This window comes from Tetrao urogallus (assembly GCF_951394365.1).
Source record: "Tetrao urogallus genome assembly, chromosome: Z".
Lineage (NCBI taxonomy): Eukaryota > Metazoa > Chordata > Aves > Galliformes > Phasianidae > Tetrao > Tetrao urogallus.
In genome coordinates, this window is record NC_136816.1 from 18069644 (window position 1) to 18090343 (window position 20700).

At 37.8% G+C, this 20700-nt stretch overlaps 1 protein-coding gene across 1 annotated transcript in view; it reads right to left on the reverse strand.

Moving 5' to 3' along the window:
* The window catches only part of SKIC3 (SKI3 subunit of superkiller complex), a gene marked incomplete at both ends in the record, with an annotated part of 41707 nt that overhangs the window by 9695 nt on the left and 11312 nt on the right, over positions 1–20700 (reverse strand). The window contains 23 exons of the mRNA XM_079548057.1: positions 1191–1302; positions 1412–1465; positions 2168–2240; positions 3110–3328; positions 4905–5028; positions 5859–5983; positions 7713–7790; positions 8346–8439; positions 9669–9810; positions 10414–10488; positions 11912–11980; positions 13051–13107; positions 13229–13290; positions 13431–13509; positions 13656–13800; positions 14729–14905; positions 15654–15756; positions 16764–17017; positions 17443–17567; positions 18367–18546; positions 19706–19832; positions 19927–20030; positions 20118–20204. Coding sequence (XP_079404183.1) covers positions 1191–1302; positions 1412–1465; positions 2168–2240; positions 3110–3328; positions 4905–5028; positions 5859–5983; positions 7713–7790; positions 8346–8439; positions 9669–9810; positions 10414–10488; positions 11912–11980; positions 13051–13107; positions 13229–13290; positions 13431–13509; positions 13656–13800; positions 14729–14905; positions 15654–15756; positions 16764–17017; positions 17443–17567; positions 18367–18546; positions 19706–19832; positions 19927–20030; positions 20118–20204 — 2665 coding nt within the window. The remainder of the gene's footprint in view (positions 1–1190; positions 1303–1411; positions 1466–2167; positions 2241–3109; positions 3329–4904; positions 5029–5858; positions 5984–7712; positions 7791–8345; positions 8440–9668; positions 9811–10413; positions 10489–11911; positions 11981–13050; positions 13108–13228; positions 13291–13430; positions 13510–13655; positions 13801–14728; positions 14906–15653; positions 15757–16763; positions 17018–17442; positions 17568–18366; positions 18547–19705; positions 19833–19926; positions 20031–20117; positions 20205–20700) is intronic.

Consider the following 20700-nt stretch of genomic DNA (forward strand, 5'->3'; position numbering starts at 1 on the left):
CGCAGCCATCAATGAAATGGTACACTATTAAGTAAGAGGTAACAAGAAGGCAATTGAATTTCTGCAATCAGATACTTACAGCAGCTCAGCCCAAGGCAGCAGAAAAGTATTTGCCTCTAACAAATGAGCTTCCTCAAAGCTTAAGACAGAAACGTGGTTTCTAAAACCAACTAATACATTTTTTGTATAAACTCTGGTATGCCAGCTTGATTCCAACTACACAGACTAAACCTGAGTGCCTTCTAATGCTGAATAATGTGGCAGGAAAAATCCCAAGATATTTTCTTCAGCTTTTAGTCATGTGGACTTTATACAGTTCAGCCACTGGCATACAAGTTAACCTATCTGTGATTGCCATATGTTCCTATTTTAGGGTCAGCTAATTCTGCATTACTCTGACTTAGCCCAGTAAAGAGCACCTTCGTTTGACTAGTAGAGTTCAGCCTATGTACTGAATCAGACAGAGATTAACTATGAAATTCAGCTAAGTTTTCAGCCCAGAAATGATTAATTTTGTCAAGGAAAAAAAAAGACAGCTTGAAGATTTTACTTTACTTAAGTAAAAAGCAAAGTATAATGCCTATGAATAGCCATAATAGTCTTGAGTATACTTGGGGGAAAGTAATTTTTTTTTTTTTTTTTTTTTTTTTTTTTTTTAAACTTGAGGCCACACTGATGTGTACTGTGTGTCTTATGTATTACTATCATTTCCAAGAGATACTCTTTGCAGTATCCTGAAAGCCCCACCACCTTATAAACATATTGAAGATGGCCACTTAACAATAGGTGAACAGCTGCCTACAGTTCATAACCAGCATGATGTAATAGAAAATATCCAAGTTCTCAAGCTAGACGAATAAATCTCTTCTGCTTAGTGTGACATACTAACACTGGGAAAATGTGATTTTCCTTTTTATCTCACATACAAAATAATACTTTCCTTACATTGTGGGAGTAATAAATTGCCCAGGTTTTCAGATTAATTCTTAAAACTCAGGGATTTTTTTCCTTATCTGATTGAATTCACAAAGACTATACTTGCATTAGAAGTTTAAATTTCTGTTTTTAAACATTCTCCCAAAAATAAATATGGACAAAGAGAAATAACAACAATCAAACAAAAGCAGGTATTTCGTTATCACAACAGTTTTGTGTCTGATCAGTAAAATATCACTAATGCATTTGTGTACCGGGACAGATGAGTATTGCCTTCTGAATATTTTTTAGAGGATTGTTTCTCTCATCTTCTAACATGTGACATCCTGCTGCCAATTGATTAACTGCAACATTCAGTAGGACATCCTATAAAATAGAAGACAAATGACAGCACTGTAATCTAAATGATCCGATGGAATTCACTTAAGGATTGTTTAAGAAATTGTAAAATCTACAAGTTAAGAGTGAGTCAAACCTTTCCATGTCTTAAATCAAGTGCATGTGCAATGTTTCCTGCCACAGCTCCCCCCTGTAAGATTAAAAAAAAGAATTGGCTATATGACTAATTCACAGATTTTACAAAAAATGTAAGGCAAATTTTTTTTTTTTTCCCCCAATATACATTAACCAGATATACAAACTTTGCATAATGTAGTTTGTTCTGTAGGAAAGGAAAACACTAAAAATCTCTTGCAAACAATTACGAAGAGACATTCAAGATCTGAACATATCCACAACTTCTTAAAATTTCAGCTACATATAGAAACAATTTCCATACATTTATTTGTACTTTTTAGAGTATGTATTTGGAGTCTCTATTTGGAGAAGAGCTAATAGTAAGTACTATTAGTACTAAAAGCAGCAAAAAAATAGTGCATAATGCAATAAGTAAAGCTGACTGGACTAAGCAAATTCAAGCCAGATAGAATCTTTCACCTCAATTTTGCATATATATATCTAAAACCTCATATAAATAAATTATTTACATATAATCTAGCTTTTGCTTATTGGAACATTTCTAGTAGATTTCAAGAAGATAAAGAATCACTGGCCTATGAAGGACGCAAATAATTGGATATGTGACTCAGAATGTACTTTCTTATATAAAAAAAATCATATTAAATAGTGAACATGCACATACTAAAGCATGGTATCAATTTTTATTTTCAGTTAAGAAACAACACAGACACTATACTCAAGATGCAAGCAGTTCTTAAAACAATGCCCTTACTTTTGCCTTCTGTGGTGTATACAATGGAACTAGTCGAGACAGAAGAGACCAAAGGGCAGGATTACCAGGGTAACTGCAAAAAGAACAAGTATATCAAGCATTTTGGTTTAGAAATGTATCTGGTCTTTCATAACTCTTGTAGCCAGTTTCTATAAATAGCAGATGGATCTTCTATTAGAAAGAAAACCCAGTACAATTATAAATAGACATGGCGAATAATTGAAAACAATCAACACAACACTGAAGTTATATCACTGCCTAAATAAATAAGGTGAAAGATACATATATGTTTATGTAATTTTTTTTTTTGTATTTATATATATATATATATATATATATATATATATATATATATATATATATATATATATATATATATATATATATATATATATATATATATATATATATATATATATATCAATAATCACAGGAAGAAAAAAGGCAAACTCTAGGACTCCAGGTCTTGCCCTCATAGTCTGAGGAGCAAGGAACTTTAAATGCAATTTTGAGAAATGCACTGTTTCTGAAAACATGTGGAAGGAGGGTATGATGTGGCTTGCTAAATGCGCTGATTAAAATTTCCACTCCCTATAACACATAGATTACTCAAAACACATTTAAATATTGGCATTTAGCTAACAGAATGAACTGCTTCAGAGGTTGTTTGATACTAAATAAACGTCCTGAAGATATTTAAGTTGAAAGCTCTGGTGTGTATAATGAACAGATGTAAGAAGTCACCAATAGAAAAACAGAAAAATACTTAAAAGCCATGAAAATTTTGCCACTTGATCCCACAGATCAGAGACAGTAGATTTCTTCCCACTGATTCAAAAAATCATAACGATCTTCATGCTTGATTTTATTTTTACCTTTTTTTAAAAAAAGAATGCTGCAAGAAATTTATAATGAAATCTAGAACAATAACAAAATACATACCTGTGTATTGCTTTGGAGACTTCTCTCTGGATCCCCAGATTTCTGCCTTGTAGTGCATAAACAGCAGATGCAATAAGGCACCGTTCATAAATCCCATCACTCCCTTTCTCATGTTTCAGTAACTCCTTTAGGGCTGCTGTTGCAAGCGTAACATCCTGCTTTACCAGTCCTAGTGTGCACAAAGCCTTCAGACTTTCTATACTAGGCTCCTTTAATGAGCTATTGAATCAGAGGGAGAAAGGAGACATTATTTTGGAGAACAAATTAAACTCACATTTAATATTACACTATTTTGAGTCCTCTTTCTTCAACACAACATCTACAATATGCTGACTTAGCAGCCTATCATTATGGGATTTTGGATCAGGCTTAGAACTGTAGACTTGAGACCTCAGGATATGGAATACTGCAGTGGTTATGTACCATCTCAAAACTGGAACTACTTGGAAAGACTCCCAATACTTTTGCTGCTCTTCATTAGCAGCCATAAAATAAATGGCAAGGTACAATGTGTAATGCAGAAAATTGCTTGCTTTCCTTGAACATACCTGCACTTCTAAATCAAGTCAGACATCAGTAACACTGTGCCTGTTTCCAACTTTGCAACAGAAATCCAGGAAGAAAAAAAGCCAGAAACAAGGCTGCTGAGAAGAACTGCTCTTTCAGCCTCAGAATTAGGCTGTTCTGAGTGATTAAATACTGTCTACCACAGAATCACAGACTTGTAGGGGTCGGAAAGGACCTCCAGAGATCACCAAGTCCAACCCCCCTGCCAAAGCAGGTTCCCTACACCATGTCACACAAGTGGGTGTCCAGTCGGGTCTTGAACATCTCCAGAGAAGGAGACTCTACAACCTCCCTGGGCAGCCTGTTCCAGTGCTCCGTCACCTCACTGTAAAGAAGTTCTTGCACACATTTGTGCAGAACTTCCTATGCTGCAGTTTCTGGCTGTTTCCCCTTGTCCTGTCTCCAAACACTGCTGAAAAGAGTCTGGCCTCGCCACTCTGTCCCCCACATCTTAGATATTTGTAGACCTGGATCAGGTCCCCTCTCAGTCTTCCTTTCTCAAGGCTGAACAGACCCAGTTCACTCAGCCTTTCCTCATAGGAGAGATGCTCCAGGCCCTTCACCATCTTTGCGGCCCTCTGCTGGACTCCTTCCAAGAGATCCCTGTCTTTTTTGTACTGGGAAGCCCAGAACTGGACACAATACTCCAGATGAGGCCTTACCAGGGCAGAGTAGAGGGGGAGGATCACCTCCCTCAACCTGCTGGCCACGCTCTTTTTAATGCATCCCAGAATGCCATTGAACTTTTGGCCATAAGGGCACACTGCTGGCTCTTGGCCAACCTGTCGTCCACCAGGACACCCAGGTCCCTCTCCGCAGAGCTCCTCTCCAGAAGGTCATCCTCCAACCTATACCCGTGCATGCAATTATTCCTCCCCAAATGAAGTTGGAATATAGACAGAAGTCTATATCAACTTCTGTCTATATTCCAACTTCAGGTAGTTTGTATACGGTTTCCACCATCTGTTAGTTATAATACCAGAGCCAATTCCACTATTCCACACTCACTTAATTACAAGAGGCAGCTTAACCTTATAACAGTAGTATTCTCGCATTTATTGGGGAACTACTGGATACAATGAATGACATTTTTCTCCCACTGTCCTCTGTTCCCTTTCCTAGCTCTGGGTATCTATTGCTGCAGCTGGCAGCATTCATTTGTGAGACACCCCTCAAGAATAACTGAAAATTAAGTAGGACAATGGAACATTGCATTCCCTCCACTCACCATTTAAACAGTAGTGTCTTTGCAGCATCCACTTTGTTTCGTTTATACTCTATTATTGCCAAGGCAGTCAGGATATGTGTTTTATCTTGTTCAGATTCCGCAACAGACAAGGCTTTCTCATAGGCTAGTGAAAAATAAATAAAGATTCAGAATTGAAGTAGGTGGGAAAAGAAAAACCTCATGTTTATAAGGCCTCAGGAAAGGTACCACAGTAGTACAATATTATACTGTTTCAGGTTCACTACGTTTTCACACCTGAAATCATATTGTAAAAGACAAAAGAAAGTTTGACTAAGACCTTAGGAAGCAGCTATATGCTAGGAAATGTCTGGTTTGTAGGAACGTTTATAGCCTACATAGGTGTACCAAGTGTAAACCAGTCTGGCAAGTAGTACTGGGATATCTAGAAAGAGAAATGAAAATAAAGATTTCCATGTGATAACATACTTATGAAATAATGTTTCAGACAAACACGCACAACTCCCATTAAAAATAGGGTTATTTCAAATGTTGAGCCAGCTGTTGTACTGTGAGTGCTTAGGCTTCTACAGTGACAATTTTTACTCACACCTTTCTGTCAGTCTCCCATCTCAGTAACACAGAACATGACAACATAGCACTTACATTAATCACTAAAGCTGAAGTGCTTTGAACATCACATTAATCTCCTACCCAAGAGCAATTTTTCCAGAAAAGCCATTTCATGATAGCAAGGAAAGCTCAGAATACAAAAGCTGAACAGACAAGAATGAAACTCTCAAAGAAATGTAGCTTGCCTTACATTTGAATAGTTCTAGCACTTTTATGAATAGATGAATGATGAAATAGCTACCCACATGTATACTGAAAGACTGAAATAATCTGAACTACAGTTACCTTGGTTAGATGAACAAATCTGGGTAAGAGTCATCTTAAGAACTGCCCTGTAGTGCTTTGAATTAGGAATACGCTCACCTTGAATACTTTCTTTTAAGAGTCCTTTCTTGAAGTAGGCTAGTGCTATCCCCACAATGGCATCAAACTCAGTAAGCGGTATTGATGTATAAACCTCAATGGCTTTATCACACTCACCAATGGCACTGTAAAAAAAAACCAAAAACCATCATTAATAGGAAGGATGTAGCAACAGTGCTACGGTTGAGAGAAGATGTCCATACAGTTGAATACTCTGTTTACACGCGGAAACTGTCAGAGACCTACTGCTTCACCTGGACTGCCACAAGTCCAGGGGGGCGGGTGGGATGCACCCTAGGGTACTGAGGGAGCTAGCGGAGGTGGTTGCCAAGCTGCTTTCCATCATCTATAAGCATTCCTGGTCCCAGAGGACTAGAAACTTGCCAATGTGACCCATCTACAAGAAGGTCTGTAAAGAGGATCTGGAGAACTACAGGCTTGTCAGCTTGACCTCGGTGCCAAGAAAACTTATGGAGCAGACCATCTTGAGGGAGATCACACAGGACATGTGGGACAACCAGGCGATCAGGCCTAGCCAGCATGGGTTCATGAAAGGCAGGTCCTGCTTGACCAACCTGATCTCCTTCTATGACCAAGTGACCCGCCTGATGCATGAGGGAAAGGCCACTAACATACCCTACATAGTCTCCCACAGTATTCTATTGGAGAAACTGGCAGCCCATGGCTTGGACAGGTACGCTCTTTGCTGGGTAAAGAACTGTCTGCAGGGCTGGGCCCAGAGACTAGTGATAAGTGCAGTCACGTCCAGCTGGCGACAGGTCACAAGTGGTGTTCCCCAGGGGTTGGTACTGGGGCCTGACCTGTTCAGTATCTTTACTGATGACCTGGATGAGGGCAGTGAGTGTACCCTCGGTAAGTTTTTCAGACTATACCAACCTGTCAGGAGATGTCAATCTGCCTTGGGGTAGAAAGACCCTACAAAAAGATCTGAACAGGCTAGATCATTAGGTGAGGCCAATGGGATGAAGTTCAGAAAGTCCAAGTGCAAGGTCCTGCACTTTGGCCACAACCCCAGCCAATGCTACAGGCTTGGAGCAGAGTGACTGTGAGACTCTGTGGAAGGAAATAGACCTGGGGGTACTGGTCAATGCCAGGCTGAATACAAGCCATGTCCAGATGGCCAAGAAGGCCAATAGCAACCTGGATTATATCAGAAACAGTGTTGCCAGCAGGGGCAGGGAAGTGATCATCCCTCTATTCTCAGCCCTGGTGAGGCTGCACCTTGAGTACTGTGTTCAGTATAGGGCTCCTCACTACAAAATGATACTGAGGCCTTGGAGTGTGTCCAGAGAAAAGCAATGAAGCTATGAGAGGTCTGGAGCAGCTGAGGAGTCTTACGAGGAGCGGCTTGAGGGAGTTGAGATTGTTCAGTCTGAAGAAGAGAAAACTCAGAAGAGACCTTATTGTTCTCTACAACTACCTGAAAGGAGGTGAGGGTCAGCCTCTCATGTGAGTAATGAGAGGACTGGAAGAAATTGCCTCAAATTGTGCCAGGGGAGATACAGGTTGGACATCAGGAAATACTTCTCTGAGAGAGCAGTCAGGTGGTGGAATGGGCTGCCTAGTCCCTGCAGGTGTTCAAGAAACATTTAGATGTTGTATTGAGGGACATGGTTCAGTGGGAAATACTGGTGATAGGTGGATGGTTGGTCTGAATGTCCTTAGAGGTCATTACCAACCTTGATGATTCTATGATAAGTCTGGCTCCAAAGAATGACATTTAATAAATTTTCTATCACTAACTTTCACCCCTGAGCCTTAACTAAGTTTTACACCACTACACTCACTACATCCGAAGTTAGGGGCTGGGATAATATATCAATAGACACTTACCACAGAGATCTGCCGTAGTTTTGCATTGCTGTGTTATATTTCTCAGTATCCTCAGAGTTTTTTAGTAATGTAGCAGCCCTTAAAGTGATCACAATTGAGAATAATTAACATATTTTTACATTAATTCTCATTGTAGAATAGGCAAGTTTTTTATGCAAAAATCCTTCTATGCATAAACACAGAAAACATAAATAGAGCTACTTTTGCAAAGTTTAATGTATTGGTAAACATGCCCTCCAAACATGTATTTTCCTCCATCACCTCCCTCTACCATTCCTCAACCTCATACCAAGAAAAAAAAGTATATTAATTACTATAGAGAATCAAACTTTAAAAAGAACACCAAGAACCAAAAAACCAAATCCTGAAGCTTCACTTAACTCCCACACAGTGAACTAGCTGAGCGTAGCTGTGGAATGCCTTTACTTCCCCTGTTACTTGTGTTCTGCATTTCCAAACTTGCATAAGAAAATTCCCACACACTATGTATAGTACAATTAGTTGAAATGTACTGCTTAACTGAGAATATAAGGCTTACTGCAGTAAAAGATAAACCTTAAGCTTTTCAGCTGGTGCACAGAAAATGAGGACAAGGAACTTCTGTCAGTAAGCATTCCAGCATGTATAATTTACCTTTCATAAGCATCTTTTGCCTGTCTTTTTAGTTCCAGATAGTCATTCAAGTAACCAAGCATTGTGAAAGCAGATGCATCATCTGGATTTCTTTCTAGAAAATCAGAATTTACAACTTAGAGAACATAATCAGAAAGAGTTGTGAAAAAGCATTAGAAAAACATTGATGCTACAGTGTATGCATATATAAAAAAGCACTTTGCCAAGTGCTTCTGTCAACTGCTCACTGGAATCAGCTAGACAGGCTGCAAGCAAATAAAGGATACAAGACTGCAACATGACATCAGGCTAGCTCGAAAATGTTTCAAATCTTACGACAAAGTACTGACACACTGAATTGTAAGTTTTTTGGCTTGCAGTGGTTAGGAGTTATGAGGCTTTTTTTTTTTTGTAACGAAAGATGGAACTGTTCTGTCTGTACTGACTCTAGTAAAATGCTAGTAGAACCTTACTAGTTTTAATATTACCTTTAACTATTTTTTAATATTATAGCTTTGAAATGCACATCAACTGCTAAAGTTACCTGCCATCTCACCTCAGACCAGAAAGGGGAACATAGACCCTTCCTACAATCTGTATATTTTACAGATAAATATCTCCTTACATTTCTTATTTTAAATGTTTGCAATTTATTTTGTAGCTCTTAAAAAAAAAAAAAAAAAAAAAAAAAAATAGCAACGGATTTCAAGATCAAGGAACTAGTTTAAAGAAAATCCACACTTGCTCTATTCATATTCTGGGCTAGATATATACAAGCCTACCACTGCATAAAGGCCACAGTGACTAAGAACCATGCTCAAGAAAATGTTTTTTCTCTTACTGAAGTTTAATACTACCGTGTGCTTTATATTGTGAAGGTGAGCAAAATCCAAAAACAGCCTTACGCTCAAACACATGGAACACAGGCAGAAAAGCTAGCATCTATTTGTACCATACAGATATACTCAAAGGATGTCTGATATCAGACACCAGGTGGCAGATGTAACAAGGCACAGTTTCTTACTTCGCTCAGCATCTGAAATGAAGTCTGGTAGAATGACAGAATTCACAGAATTGTAGGGGTTGGAAGGGACCTCCAGAGATCATCGAGTCCAACCCCTCTGCCAAAGCAGGTTCCCTACACCAGGTATTCGTTCATACCTATTTCATCCAGTGTGATAACAATAATAATCAATTAATTAAAAAGTCCCTTTATTCTACTTTGTCTGCTTATTTTACAACACAAAAGCCTTTCCCCAGTCTGGTCTAAACAGTCTTTGTCAAACCTAGTAGAGACATCACTTAGTCAGGCTTGCAATTCAATGAGGTATTTCAGCTACCTACCTGTATACTTGCTCATAACCACTTGGGCTGCTGGAATAGCATTCATTTCAACAATGTTGTACTGATACTGCTCAGTATCTCTGTTGCTTTTATCTTGCAGTGTTGAACATACCCAGTGGGCATAGCCTTTCGCTCCCTCAGTCTCAGGAAATAATTAAAAACAAACAAAAAAATGTAAATTAAGGATCATTAAATCTGCCCAAACAACACTGAAATACTTAGAGACTGTAATAATTCTCTGTTTTAAGGCAGAGTCTAGGATAAAAATCTGAATCATAGTTAAGCAGGAGAATAAAACACTAATCTGATATGCTGCAAACACTCAGTCCTTTAGGCAGAAAGAATTCTCACATTATCATATCACTGTTGGCACTTGTGCAGAAATCACAAATGAGAAAAGTTCTAAGAGAATCTAAAGTCTTCTGCTTCCTTAGAATCCAGGATTACAGCAGTATCCTTGCTCTTTCCTGTTTATGTCTTCAGCTTATGCCTTTGTCCGATTCTGTAGAACATCACAATGTTTTTTTACAACTTATGAAGAAAGCTTCTTTGTCTACTGGGACTAAAGCATTCAATAAAATGAGCGCCTGCTATTCAGTGGGTCCAGAACAGCAACAGTGAATTCAGGCAATCTCATCTGGAAAAGGAGCCTAGCTGTTCCACTGCTGAAGATACAACTGTTCTTTAAAAGTTAGGTTATATAAATAGAGAGACTAAACATTAAGTACCTATCTGCTATACTTACATGCATAGCAAGTTCAGTTGTGTGCCTGAAGAGATCCATAGCATCAAAGCTGCCTACTGCCTCTGCAACAAGAGCCTTCAGAGAAATATAAGTTGTTACAGTCAGGTACTTCAAAATGAGAAGAAACTCCACACAGATTATTTTCAGCCATACCCTAGGTATTTAACATGAAAATATTTTATTTTCTTATGCTGTCAAAGAAACTCCACCTCAATCTCATGAGACCCCACCTATAGCACTGCATTCAAATCTGGGACCCCTAGCACACGAAGAGTATGGACTTGCTGGAGTGAGTGCAAAGACAGGCCACAAGGATGCTCAGAGGGCTGCTATTCTTCTCCTGTGAAGGAAGTCTGAGAGAACTGGTGCTGTACAGCCTGAAGAACAGAAGGTTCCATGGACAGCCCACAGTATCCATTCAGTACCTAAGCCAGGGCTACTGAAACACTGGGGAGGGATTTACTACAACAGAATGTTATGATAGGATAAGGAGAAACTTCTTTATACTAAAAGAGGGAAGATTCAGATTAGATGTTAGGAGGAAATTCTTTATTTAGAAAGCAGTGAGGCCCTGGCACAGCTGCCCAGAGAAGGTACGCCTGCCCCATCCCTGGAGGTGCTTAAGACAGGTTGGATGGGGCCCTGGGCAGCCTGATCTAGCAGGTGGCAACCCTGCCCTCAGCAGGAGGCTGGATCTGGGTGGGTTTTATGCTCCATTCCAATCCAAGCTATTCTATGGTTCTAAGAATAAATCAAACACTTTAAAAGTAGAATAAGTAGTCTCTGCTCAACTGCAATTTGAAACTCAAGAACTTCTGCTGCTACTTCACATTCCTCAGTAAAATGATATAAAATGGGAAGTTTTGACACACAATGGCACTAGTCCTTATTTAGCATCCAGCTTCAAATCAGATATTATTAGCAGATCAACAGCATGGGGTCATGGAGTGCACCTACAGCAATCACAAACATGAGTCACAAGGATTTTGTGATATTCACAGATGACCTAAGTACCAGTGGGAGCCTATCCAGCCCTCAGTGGTAGGTGGAAAAAGCAACCTCCCAGGAAGTAAGAGCTGAATTTGTACATGAAAGACTTACTGTTTTTAAACAGTAAGCTGGAAGAGAGGGGAGCTGAGAAGAGAGTTAGGAGTGCCATTTAATGAACTAGTCATACAGCAAAAACGGAAATAGCTGCCACCTTATGAAGATGGTACTTTAAAAGCACTAGATAACGAGCTTCGAGAACAGCAGTGATTGTTTTTTAATAGCTAGTTTCTTATACATCTTACAATTACATCAGTCACAAAAACATTTACATGAAGATAACTGCTGAATATAGATTTCCTCTATACACCACTGTGTGGTCTTATCCACCCCCAGGGGAAGTAGCAGCTTCCTCTACTCCTATAGGTACATGCATAAGCACCAATTGTGAGGAAGTCCAAATCCTCTTTTTCTCTAACAAAGCACAGTTTGATGTTTTTTCACATCTTACCTGCCCAATCCAACACATAAGGTAAGAAGGTTCCAGAGACTGGGCTACTTTGAAGGCTTCATGAGCTTGCTGTAGAACCAAAGGTAACACAGCTATCAAACTCTTGCATACACTTTTGATATACACAGGTATTGTCACGCAGTAGTACTGGAAGAGCTTGTCACAAATGAAATTAAGTCATTACTAGTTCTGTGCCATACAGAATAACTTGCTAACCGGAAAAATAAAGCAGCTTACACTTCTTAAAAATAAAAATAATTGTAAAAACTGTTTAAAACGTCAAAAGTCCCCCTCCCTTCCAAAAACACTTACTTCTCAACTAGATTAACTGTTTTGTTGTTTTGAGGAAGAAGCTACATTAACTGCTAGAACAATTAATATTTTAAATTTAGACACCTGGAGGATCCAGATTTTGAAATTTACATTTCTTTCAAGTAAATGGTTTGAAAATTATTAAACTGATTACTCTACATAAATCCTGAAGGAAAGACATGACTGTATATGTTCAGAATTCCTTCCTCAATGTGGCACAAGGAGACAAAGTCCTAGCATTATTACTCTCAGCAGCAAGGAATTTGTAATATCAAGTTGCTTTTTCTAAAAATAATTCTCAGTCTCACTATCCCATTTCATAAATTAAATAAAATTGCCAAAATTCTGACCTGCAAATACGATAGCATGTAGTTTTAGCTGCAAGAAAACTCTGAACTTCACTTAACAGGTACTCTAATTTTCCTCCAGAGAGACTCTGAAAGTTCTAAAGAAGTATGGCAAATTATAAGACATACTGATAAACAGAAAGTAGCTACCTGCAGGAAATTCAAAATCTTAGTTTGTGACTAAAGGAGTTTTTGGGTCAAATTTGGTGTGCATTCATTTGATTCAGACTTTCTCCATCCTTACAAACTGCTTTTATTCTATGTAGTCATTTGGAGAGCAACTTCAGCAATTTAGCCTAAGTTCACTTAACCATATCCAGTCCATAACAAATACTTAATTTGTATAACTTTCATTCAAAGAAAGTATTTTTCTTGAATCTGAGAGAGATGCTCTTCACTGTTTGCTCACACTCCTACAACCACATATTCCCCTAAGAAATTGTAAAGGGAAACTGTATTTATGGGATGGGAAAGAATTACCTCAATGTTTCCAGTCGCTAGATACAAAACCCCCAGGTTCGTCCAGGCAACAACATTCTAGACAGAACAAATAAAACCTACATATTATTGCTGTGTTCTGAAAGAGTAACACTGCATCAAGGGAAGAAAAGTTTAAAATGCCCACTTGAAACAGATGATAGCTGCCTACAGCACTTACAATTTCCTCAGCTTGAACAGATTTGATGAACGAATGTTGAGCAAGAGCATAATTCCCAATAGCTGGGGGGACAAAAAAAAAAAAAAAAAAAGGGGAAAATGAAAGGAAAGCTAGATCTAACCAAATTTTGTAAACAGCATTAGTCATGCATTGCCTTCTAATGTAGAACATTATACAGCTAGGGATCTCACTGAAGACTTACCACTACAGGAAGCAACCACACCAAGTGCATTCCAATAAAGGTGATTTTTGTTGTCAAGCCTCACAGCTTTTTTGAGACACTGGAAGAAAATCAAATGCAAATTATATCAATAGAATAGCAAAAGTTAAGACATCATGTGCTAGCTTACTGAGATTTAGAGACAGAAGTTAGGCAGACAAGCATCAAGGTAGATTTTAAAGAACACAACAGAATAACAGGCAATACCTGTAAAGACTTCTCTAGTAGTTCACTGATCTCATTTAGGTCCGTGCCTACTGCTGTGAGGTGCTCAGCTTGTCGATAATAATTTATTCCAAGATCACACCATATGTTAGGCAAAGGAATCAATTTTAAAGCTCTGCCATAACACCTACAGAAACATGAATCACAGAAGTATTATCCCAAGCCTTTCCACATGAAAGATGCTCAAAAGTGCTTAAAAACCCAAACCATCAAATATGCATAAATACAAACAAAACCAGGCAAGAATGGAAACCCAATGACAACTGAATAACTTCCAGTTACACAGTTATCTTTATAGAATCTATCTTGGTTTGCCTTATCCATCATTTATGAAATGATACACGTGTAATCAATCAAAGTGACCTCAGGTGCAATATGAATGTTTTAATTATAACAAACATCAGCCATTTCTAAAGTTAATCAGACTTCCCTAGGAAGTACTTAACTACACACAATGGTTAAGATTTACTAAGCAGCAGCATTTTCAGCCCACCTTAACTTACTAGCAGCACAGAAGGTGCTATGGGGAAACTACAAATATTTTTTATCATGAGATTCCAGGGCCAGGAAAAAGGAATTCCCTCTACCAATATAATTTAGATCACATATGTGGGGCTCAAATTAATGGCAGTTTTATAAAACTAATTACAGTCACAAACAAAGCTTAGAGTTTTATCTTGGACATTAGTAGTCCTGAGAGAATTGGGTAACAACCACTGCAATCATTTAATTTGAAGTTGAATAAATGACTGAATAACAGGCACAATACAGCCACGCTCTGGAGGCAGAAGGAAGCACAGAAAATAGCAAGTGCTAGACGATGCACTGAGAGCCATTGTGGTAACCCAGGGAGCATTCTCTGAAATAAGCAGTGTAATTTAGAAGAATCATGAGAATTTGCTTTTTCTTTAGTCTTCACTAAATATTCATGTGTCAGAAGATCATCATGTATTTTCTTTTCTAAAATTAACATAGTCTAGAATATTTGAGACTCTACAGCGTGTACATATGTGTAGAAGTACTTAATAGTAATGAATAAAAAAATAAATAATTACCTTCCACCCAGTCTCAGCAGCTCAGTTTTCTTCAGCATCTGTTTGCCTTCATTTTTACCCAGAAGCGATCCTAGAACTCGAACATTCACTTTGGCTGGTGAAATAACATGCACACTAGTACAGGTATCGCCAAGCAGTTTCCAAAGGGAAGATATATCAGGTCGGTTCTTTGTTGCCCTGTAATTTATTAATTAAGAAAACCCACAAAGCAACCATTCAGGCATCACAATACGTTTTTCAGAAAGTTTGCCACTCTGAAGAGTGGCACAAACTCAATTTAATTAATCAATGAGTTGTTTGGTACTTTTTTTTTTTTTTTTTTTTTTTTAAATCAGAATTCTTCCCACTCAACCTCTAGGTTTAAAATGTAAAAAATAAATCAGAGAAACTACATCAAACTATCCCAACTTTGTGGGGACTAAGCATGTTCAGAAAAATCAGCCATTATATCTACTAATTTTTGCCATTATATTACATAGCATGAGACACCTGCAGAAACCTAGTGGACTTTACTCTGTAACAGCAGTTACTACAAGGTTTAATTTAGGCCACTAAAGCATTTTAATTGAAATGTAGAACAGTGTGATTGATGGAAGGAAAGATCACTTTCTCAACCACCATTTTTGATTGATATTTTCTCCCTTAAGTTCCATATATACACAATGACAACTAAAGAGAACGATAGGCAACTTCAGAAGTCTGAAAAAGTCAAAGGACTCTATTTTTTATATGGTAAAAATAGTAGTAATTTTATAGTTACCATTTACTCAATCCAAAATGCATTGTTCAATGCATTTTCTCTAAACTTTTTCTTCTAAAACAGAGGCCTGATTCATTTTATTTAATTTAACTGAAAGTTTTCAAACATTTAACATTTATTTTTCTCCAAACCACGAGTCTGGTACATTAAATACTTAGTACTCACCTTGTAAAAAATTCAAGAGCCTGCTCTATGTAACCCACAGCCCTCATATCAAGGTACTTCTCAAGGGCTGATCTTGCTAGCATGAGATAGCATTCTCCAAGTCCTAAAAGTAAGACAAAGTTATCCTTTATGAAAAAAGATGCTTGCCTGACACTGCTTGCTAGAAGAGGTGGGGTGGTATAAGAGAAAGCCTGCTCAGTGTTCTGCTTTATTTCCTGCATGTACTAAGCCAAAGCACAAAAACCTACAGAAACTCTCCTGCTCATAAGAGACACTTTGCTCTTACCTCTCCCTAATCAGCACAAACTGTAGCACAATCTGAATATTAAAATACAACTACTTATATAAAGCATAGCACCAAAACTTGGTGTTTGTTTTCAGGAATTAACTAGAACACTCACTCCCCTAGAAAGCTACTCTGCATTGGTTAGCCTTTGACAAATACAAGAACAGTATCAAAGCACACACAAAATACAAAACAGGACTATACCAAGGTAGGATGGGAATTCTTCTCTGAGGTGACTGAAACCAACATTACTTAACCCTATTTAAGCAAGAATTTACCTTATATAGAAATAAATTGAACTATCAAAAAGCCTTCACCTAATATTGTAATTTTTAGAATTCTGGAACAGGGATTCACAGTTAATTCTTTTATCTGCTATGATACTGTGCTTCCAACAACTAAGTTCACAAAACCTGATAAAGACATGGTCAAGGGAAGCAGAAAACGAGCACAGCCCACCCCTTTGACAAGGCTGACTGACTCCACTGCCTTTTAGTCATACATGGTGTGACTGCTCAGGTGAAACTGCAGCATTATTAGCTGGCTTCCTACATAAATTTTAAATTCCTCTGTCCTCATAGTTACACAGGAATAGTTACCTTTATAATTGCTCCTTTGGATTTTGATATTAAGAGCTCAAGTATTTGCAGGCTACTACATGCTGGCTTTCATGCAAGTGGATCACAGCATTCTGAACATCCAAAAATACTCTTTCATGTTGGCAGGCCTACCTATACCAGTTATCAAGAACCTCTCCATAAAACTGAAGTACTACAGAATTAGAGAGAGAAAAAGATCTAAAATTGAAAATACAGACATATTACCTTTAAGTGCAGGTACATACTCTTCTGTCTTCTCTAAGATTTGCTGATAGGTAGCTATAGCATTTTCATATTTGCCTAGAATCTGCTCAACTGCTGCAGCTCTGTAAATGCTGTACACGTGGTCTGGGTTCAGCTCACTGGCCTTCCTGAAGGATTTTAGAGCTGCTGCATAGCTACCTCTGCTCACATAAGCCTCCCCTAGAGACTCCCAGCAGTTGGGATCCATTCGGTCAGCCCTGAGAGCTGCCTGCAAACTGCAGATATCAAGATTTAGATTTAAATTAAACGTGACATAAATTAACAAAAACAAATTATTTCCTTAAATTACATAATCTCAGAACACAAGCAGACAATTATACAGAACTTTTAGAAATGGCAAAACAGCATTTAATTCTTCGCAGAAAAATTAAACAAGCTTAGCTATTGAACCTATTTTTGGCTTTTATTCAGCGTTACAATCTCCTTGTCTACAAGAAGCCTCATTATCTGGCTTGATAATGTTAGCAGAGATCACTGCTATCATGAGAAGACTGCATTATGCTAATTTCAGAATCACTCAGATCCACCTCCCAGTTTAGTACTGGCTACCTTGTGATTAGCTAACTTAATTTCAAAACCTTGGAAGATCAATTAGCAGGATTTATAGAAAATGGTTTAAACCAACCACTAGTTCTCTTACTCAGCCACTGCTTTTGACGGCTGACCAGTTCTGAGGTAGTAAAGTCCACGATGAAGCCAAGCCCATTTTGCTGCACCAGCATTTGCTTTTTCAGTTACTTCATTCAAGATGGATAGAGCAGTGTCCTAATAAAAAAAACAAAAATACCACGTTAATATACATTTGGATGCAAAGAACAAAATTATTAAGAAGAATATTCCAATTTCGGCACACCATTAAACTGCCTGATTTCTCGTTCTTGTAAAGAAGTAAAATTACAGGAGCTTTTAGAAGTTGGCAAACTGAGTGGCAGAATACAGGAGGATATTTTCACATCTTCTGTATGTCTTTGCAAAAAGACAGTAGATTCCTGCAGTTCTGCAGTGATAGATCTATTTTTTAACTAGAAAAGCACAAGTCTTTGTGGTGAGTCAGATACTTAATCTTATTCTGCAGATGTTCAAATGGAGTCTGTCAAAGCGTGAGCTACCTTCTTGCTAATATCAGACTAAGAACTTTTTATACAATGCTACATAAGAAATACTTTCTTAAAAACATTCTAATCACTTTATATGCTATTTCCAAAAGGAACAAGGGGAGGATGGAAAAAAAAAATGGCAGAAGTTAAATATGAGAAGTAAACTTACTTTCTCTACAAGTTTCTACTGAAAAAAAAAAAAAAAAAAAATCTTCCCCTCTGAACCACATGGGATGACTACAACGTTATACTTGCTTACCCCAGCACCCTCCCCAGGTAGGTTTAATTCAGAACTGAAGCATAAAATTGAAGCAAGTCCAGCTATGAAAACTGCCAGGCAATGACAGAACATCTATTTTCAGATCTTACTCTCAAATACCAAAGGAACTAGAGGTGATTCCTCAAAGATTATTAAGATTAATAGAAAAGCCAAATAACCATAACCCAGGGCCCTGAATGTGCAATACCGTGTCTCCAAGCTCCACACTTAAGTCTACAGCTGCTGTTCCAGATTCTTCATCAGTTCCATCCAGTTCAAAAGCCTTTTTATAGCAACCACGAGCTCTACTTTTGTCTCCAGCAACATCTCTGTAGTAGTTACCTAAATAACAAAAGACACTTCCCAAGTAGCTGTCCAACTTTGCAGCCTATAAGGAAATACAAACACAATATAAGAGTGCCTTTTGAAGGATCAAGACTGCGGATAGTTCCAGTGGTAACTACTTATACAGTCCCCATTTATTGACTTATTTCAGCTTCTTCTGTGCTACATCTAAGCATTCAATATTTCAAAGGCTACTTCAGCTTTAAATACTTGCAGAACCATCCACAAAGTTCATGACACAAAAGCATTTTGTATGGAAATAATAACCAGATAAATGTGTTAGCAACAAACATTCCTTCACTTCACAATATCATCACTTTAAAATTCTACTCAAAATTCAACCATTACACTTACAGTCAAATCTTATACCACAGTTAACTCTTACATTTTCAAAGGTTTGAGTTAATTTTGTGTACGTTTGACACACTTGCTTATATATGAGAAACAACACCCCCAAAGCAGCATATCAACAGCTCTGACAATTTTTTTTAACAAAGCTTACAAAAATTATTAAGAGTATTTAAAATATTCATTTAAAATACACTGCATGCTATACACTGCTGCTACTGAAGTGGGAGCAGTGACACTTGCTATAAATGCATACAGTGAGTTTAAGAAATTCAGATTCCTATTTTTGGGAGCAAAGCTTCTACGCTCCCCAAAATGACATTAGATTAAATCCCTTGGATCAGATTCTGATCTATACATGCAGAAAGCTACAAGCACTAAAAAATGCATATAAACTACAGGGGCTTTGCAGGATTACATCTGTGGATACACACTGAAACTCTAAGAACACATTTTTTCCACCCTCTTTGTTTCTTTGCATTTTGAATACTGCCCTATGCATTTCAAGACATTTTGGAAGCTCTGTCTTGGAAGCTCTACACAATGCCCATCTAAAGTCCCAAATTTATAGCTCTCAGGACAGAGGATTGAGAGAATCAACAAATCACCACCTCATTTGCCTTAACAAAGATCTCAATAATTAGCTGAACAGGTGGTTAACAAAAAAAAAGCTAGGAGATTTCAGTTAACTACAGCTCCCCATAGTGAATTTGTTCACAGCTGAAATTGGTTTACAGGCTCTGGAGACCTGTGAATGGTAACAAGCACAATATTCAAGTCTCTCATTCCAGCTAGAGTACTTCATGCTTCCAATATAGAGAAATGTTGATTTAAATGAATAAAGAACCTTTTACCTTCAAGAAATGAGTAAGTGTTTTTCCTTTATCTTTTTTTGTCTCATCACTCATGAACCAATAAGTGAGCCCCAGATACTGATGATACTCAGCAATTTCAGCCCTTCTTTCAATAGCATTTTGAAAACTAAATAAAAAGAACAGAGATCAGATCAAACTTGAAAAGCATTGTATTTTATTCTCCCCTACAGCCTGTTACAGTGGAGAAAAAAAAGGTTTACCTTCTTTCTGCCTGCTCATATTTCTTCTGAGAATAATGGATGAAACCCTGAAGAGCATGGGCTTCAGCTACATCAGGATGTGACAACAGAAGCTCTTGTGAAATCTGGAAAATATGTCACTCTTTCCTGGTTATTTCTGTATGATATTAAGAGTTCTATTTAATAAAGAAAAAGGACCAAAAAGCACTAACCTTTGAAGCTTCATTAACTAAACCTTTGTTTAAATATGCTCGACCTCTGAAAGCTAAAAGCACAGGATCACTGCTTGCTCCCACAACCTAGAAAACCAAGTAATAGACACAAACAAGCTATTCTCACTACAAAAGCAAGGTGTCAGAAGCATGCAGTCTACATGAAGATAAAGATAAGAAAAACATTTCAAGAGAAGACCCTTGAGATTTCTACTGAAGAAGAGGCAGCAGATTGCAGAGAACAAAGTCAAAGCCACTGAAGTCTGAACCGTGCAAAAGGTAGTATACATGGAACTGTGACACATAAAGAAGGGGAAAGGAGTTTCTGTTTGAAGCTATTCTACTCAGTCTTAAATGTGAAACTCACTCCTTATGTGAAATGATAAGTTAATTGAGGACATAGGGAGTATGATTGTAATGGTAATTCAAATTCAGATGAACAGTAGCCTCACAACTAGCAACAATCCCACATTGCTAAGCAAGACCAGGATAGATCAAGAGTGACAGTTTTTAAAATTAGAATTGTGAGTTAAAAGCAGTTATAGAAAAGCCTAGAAAACAGGGGAGGGAAAGTGGCAAAGAG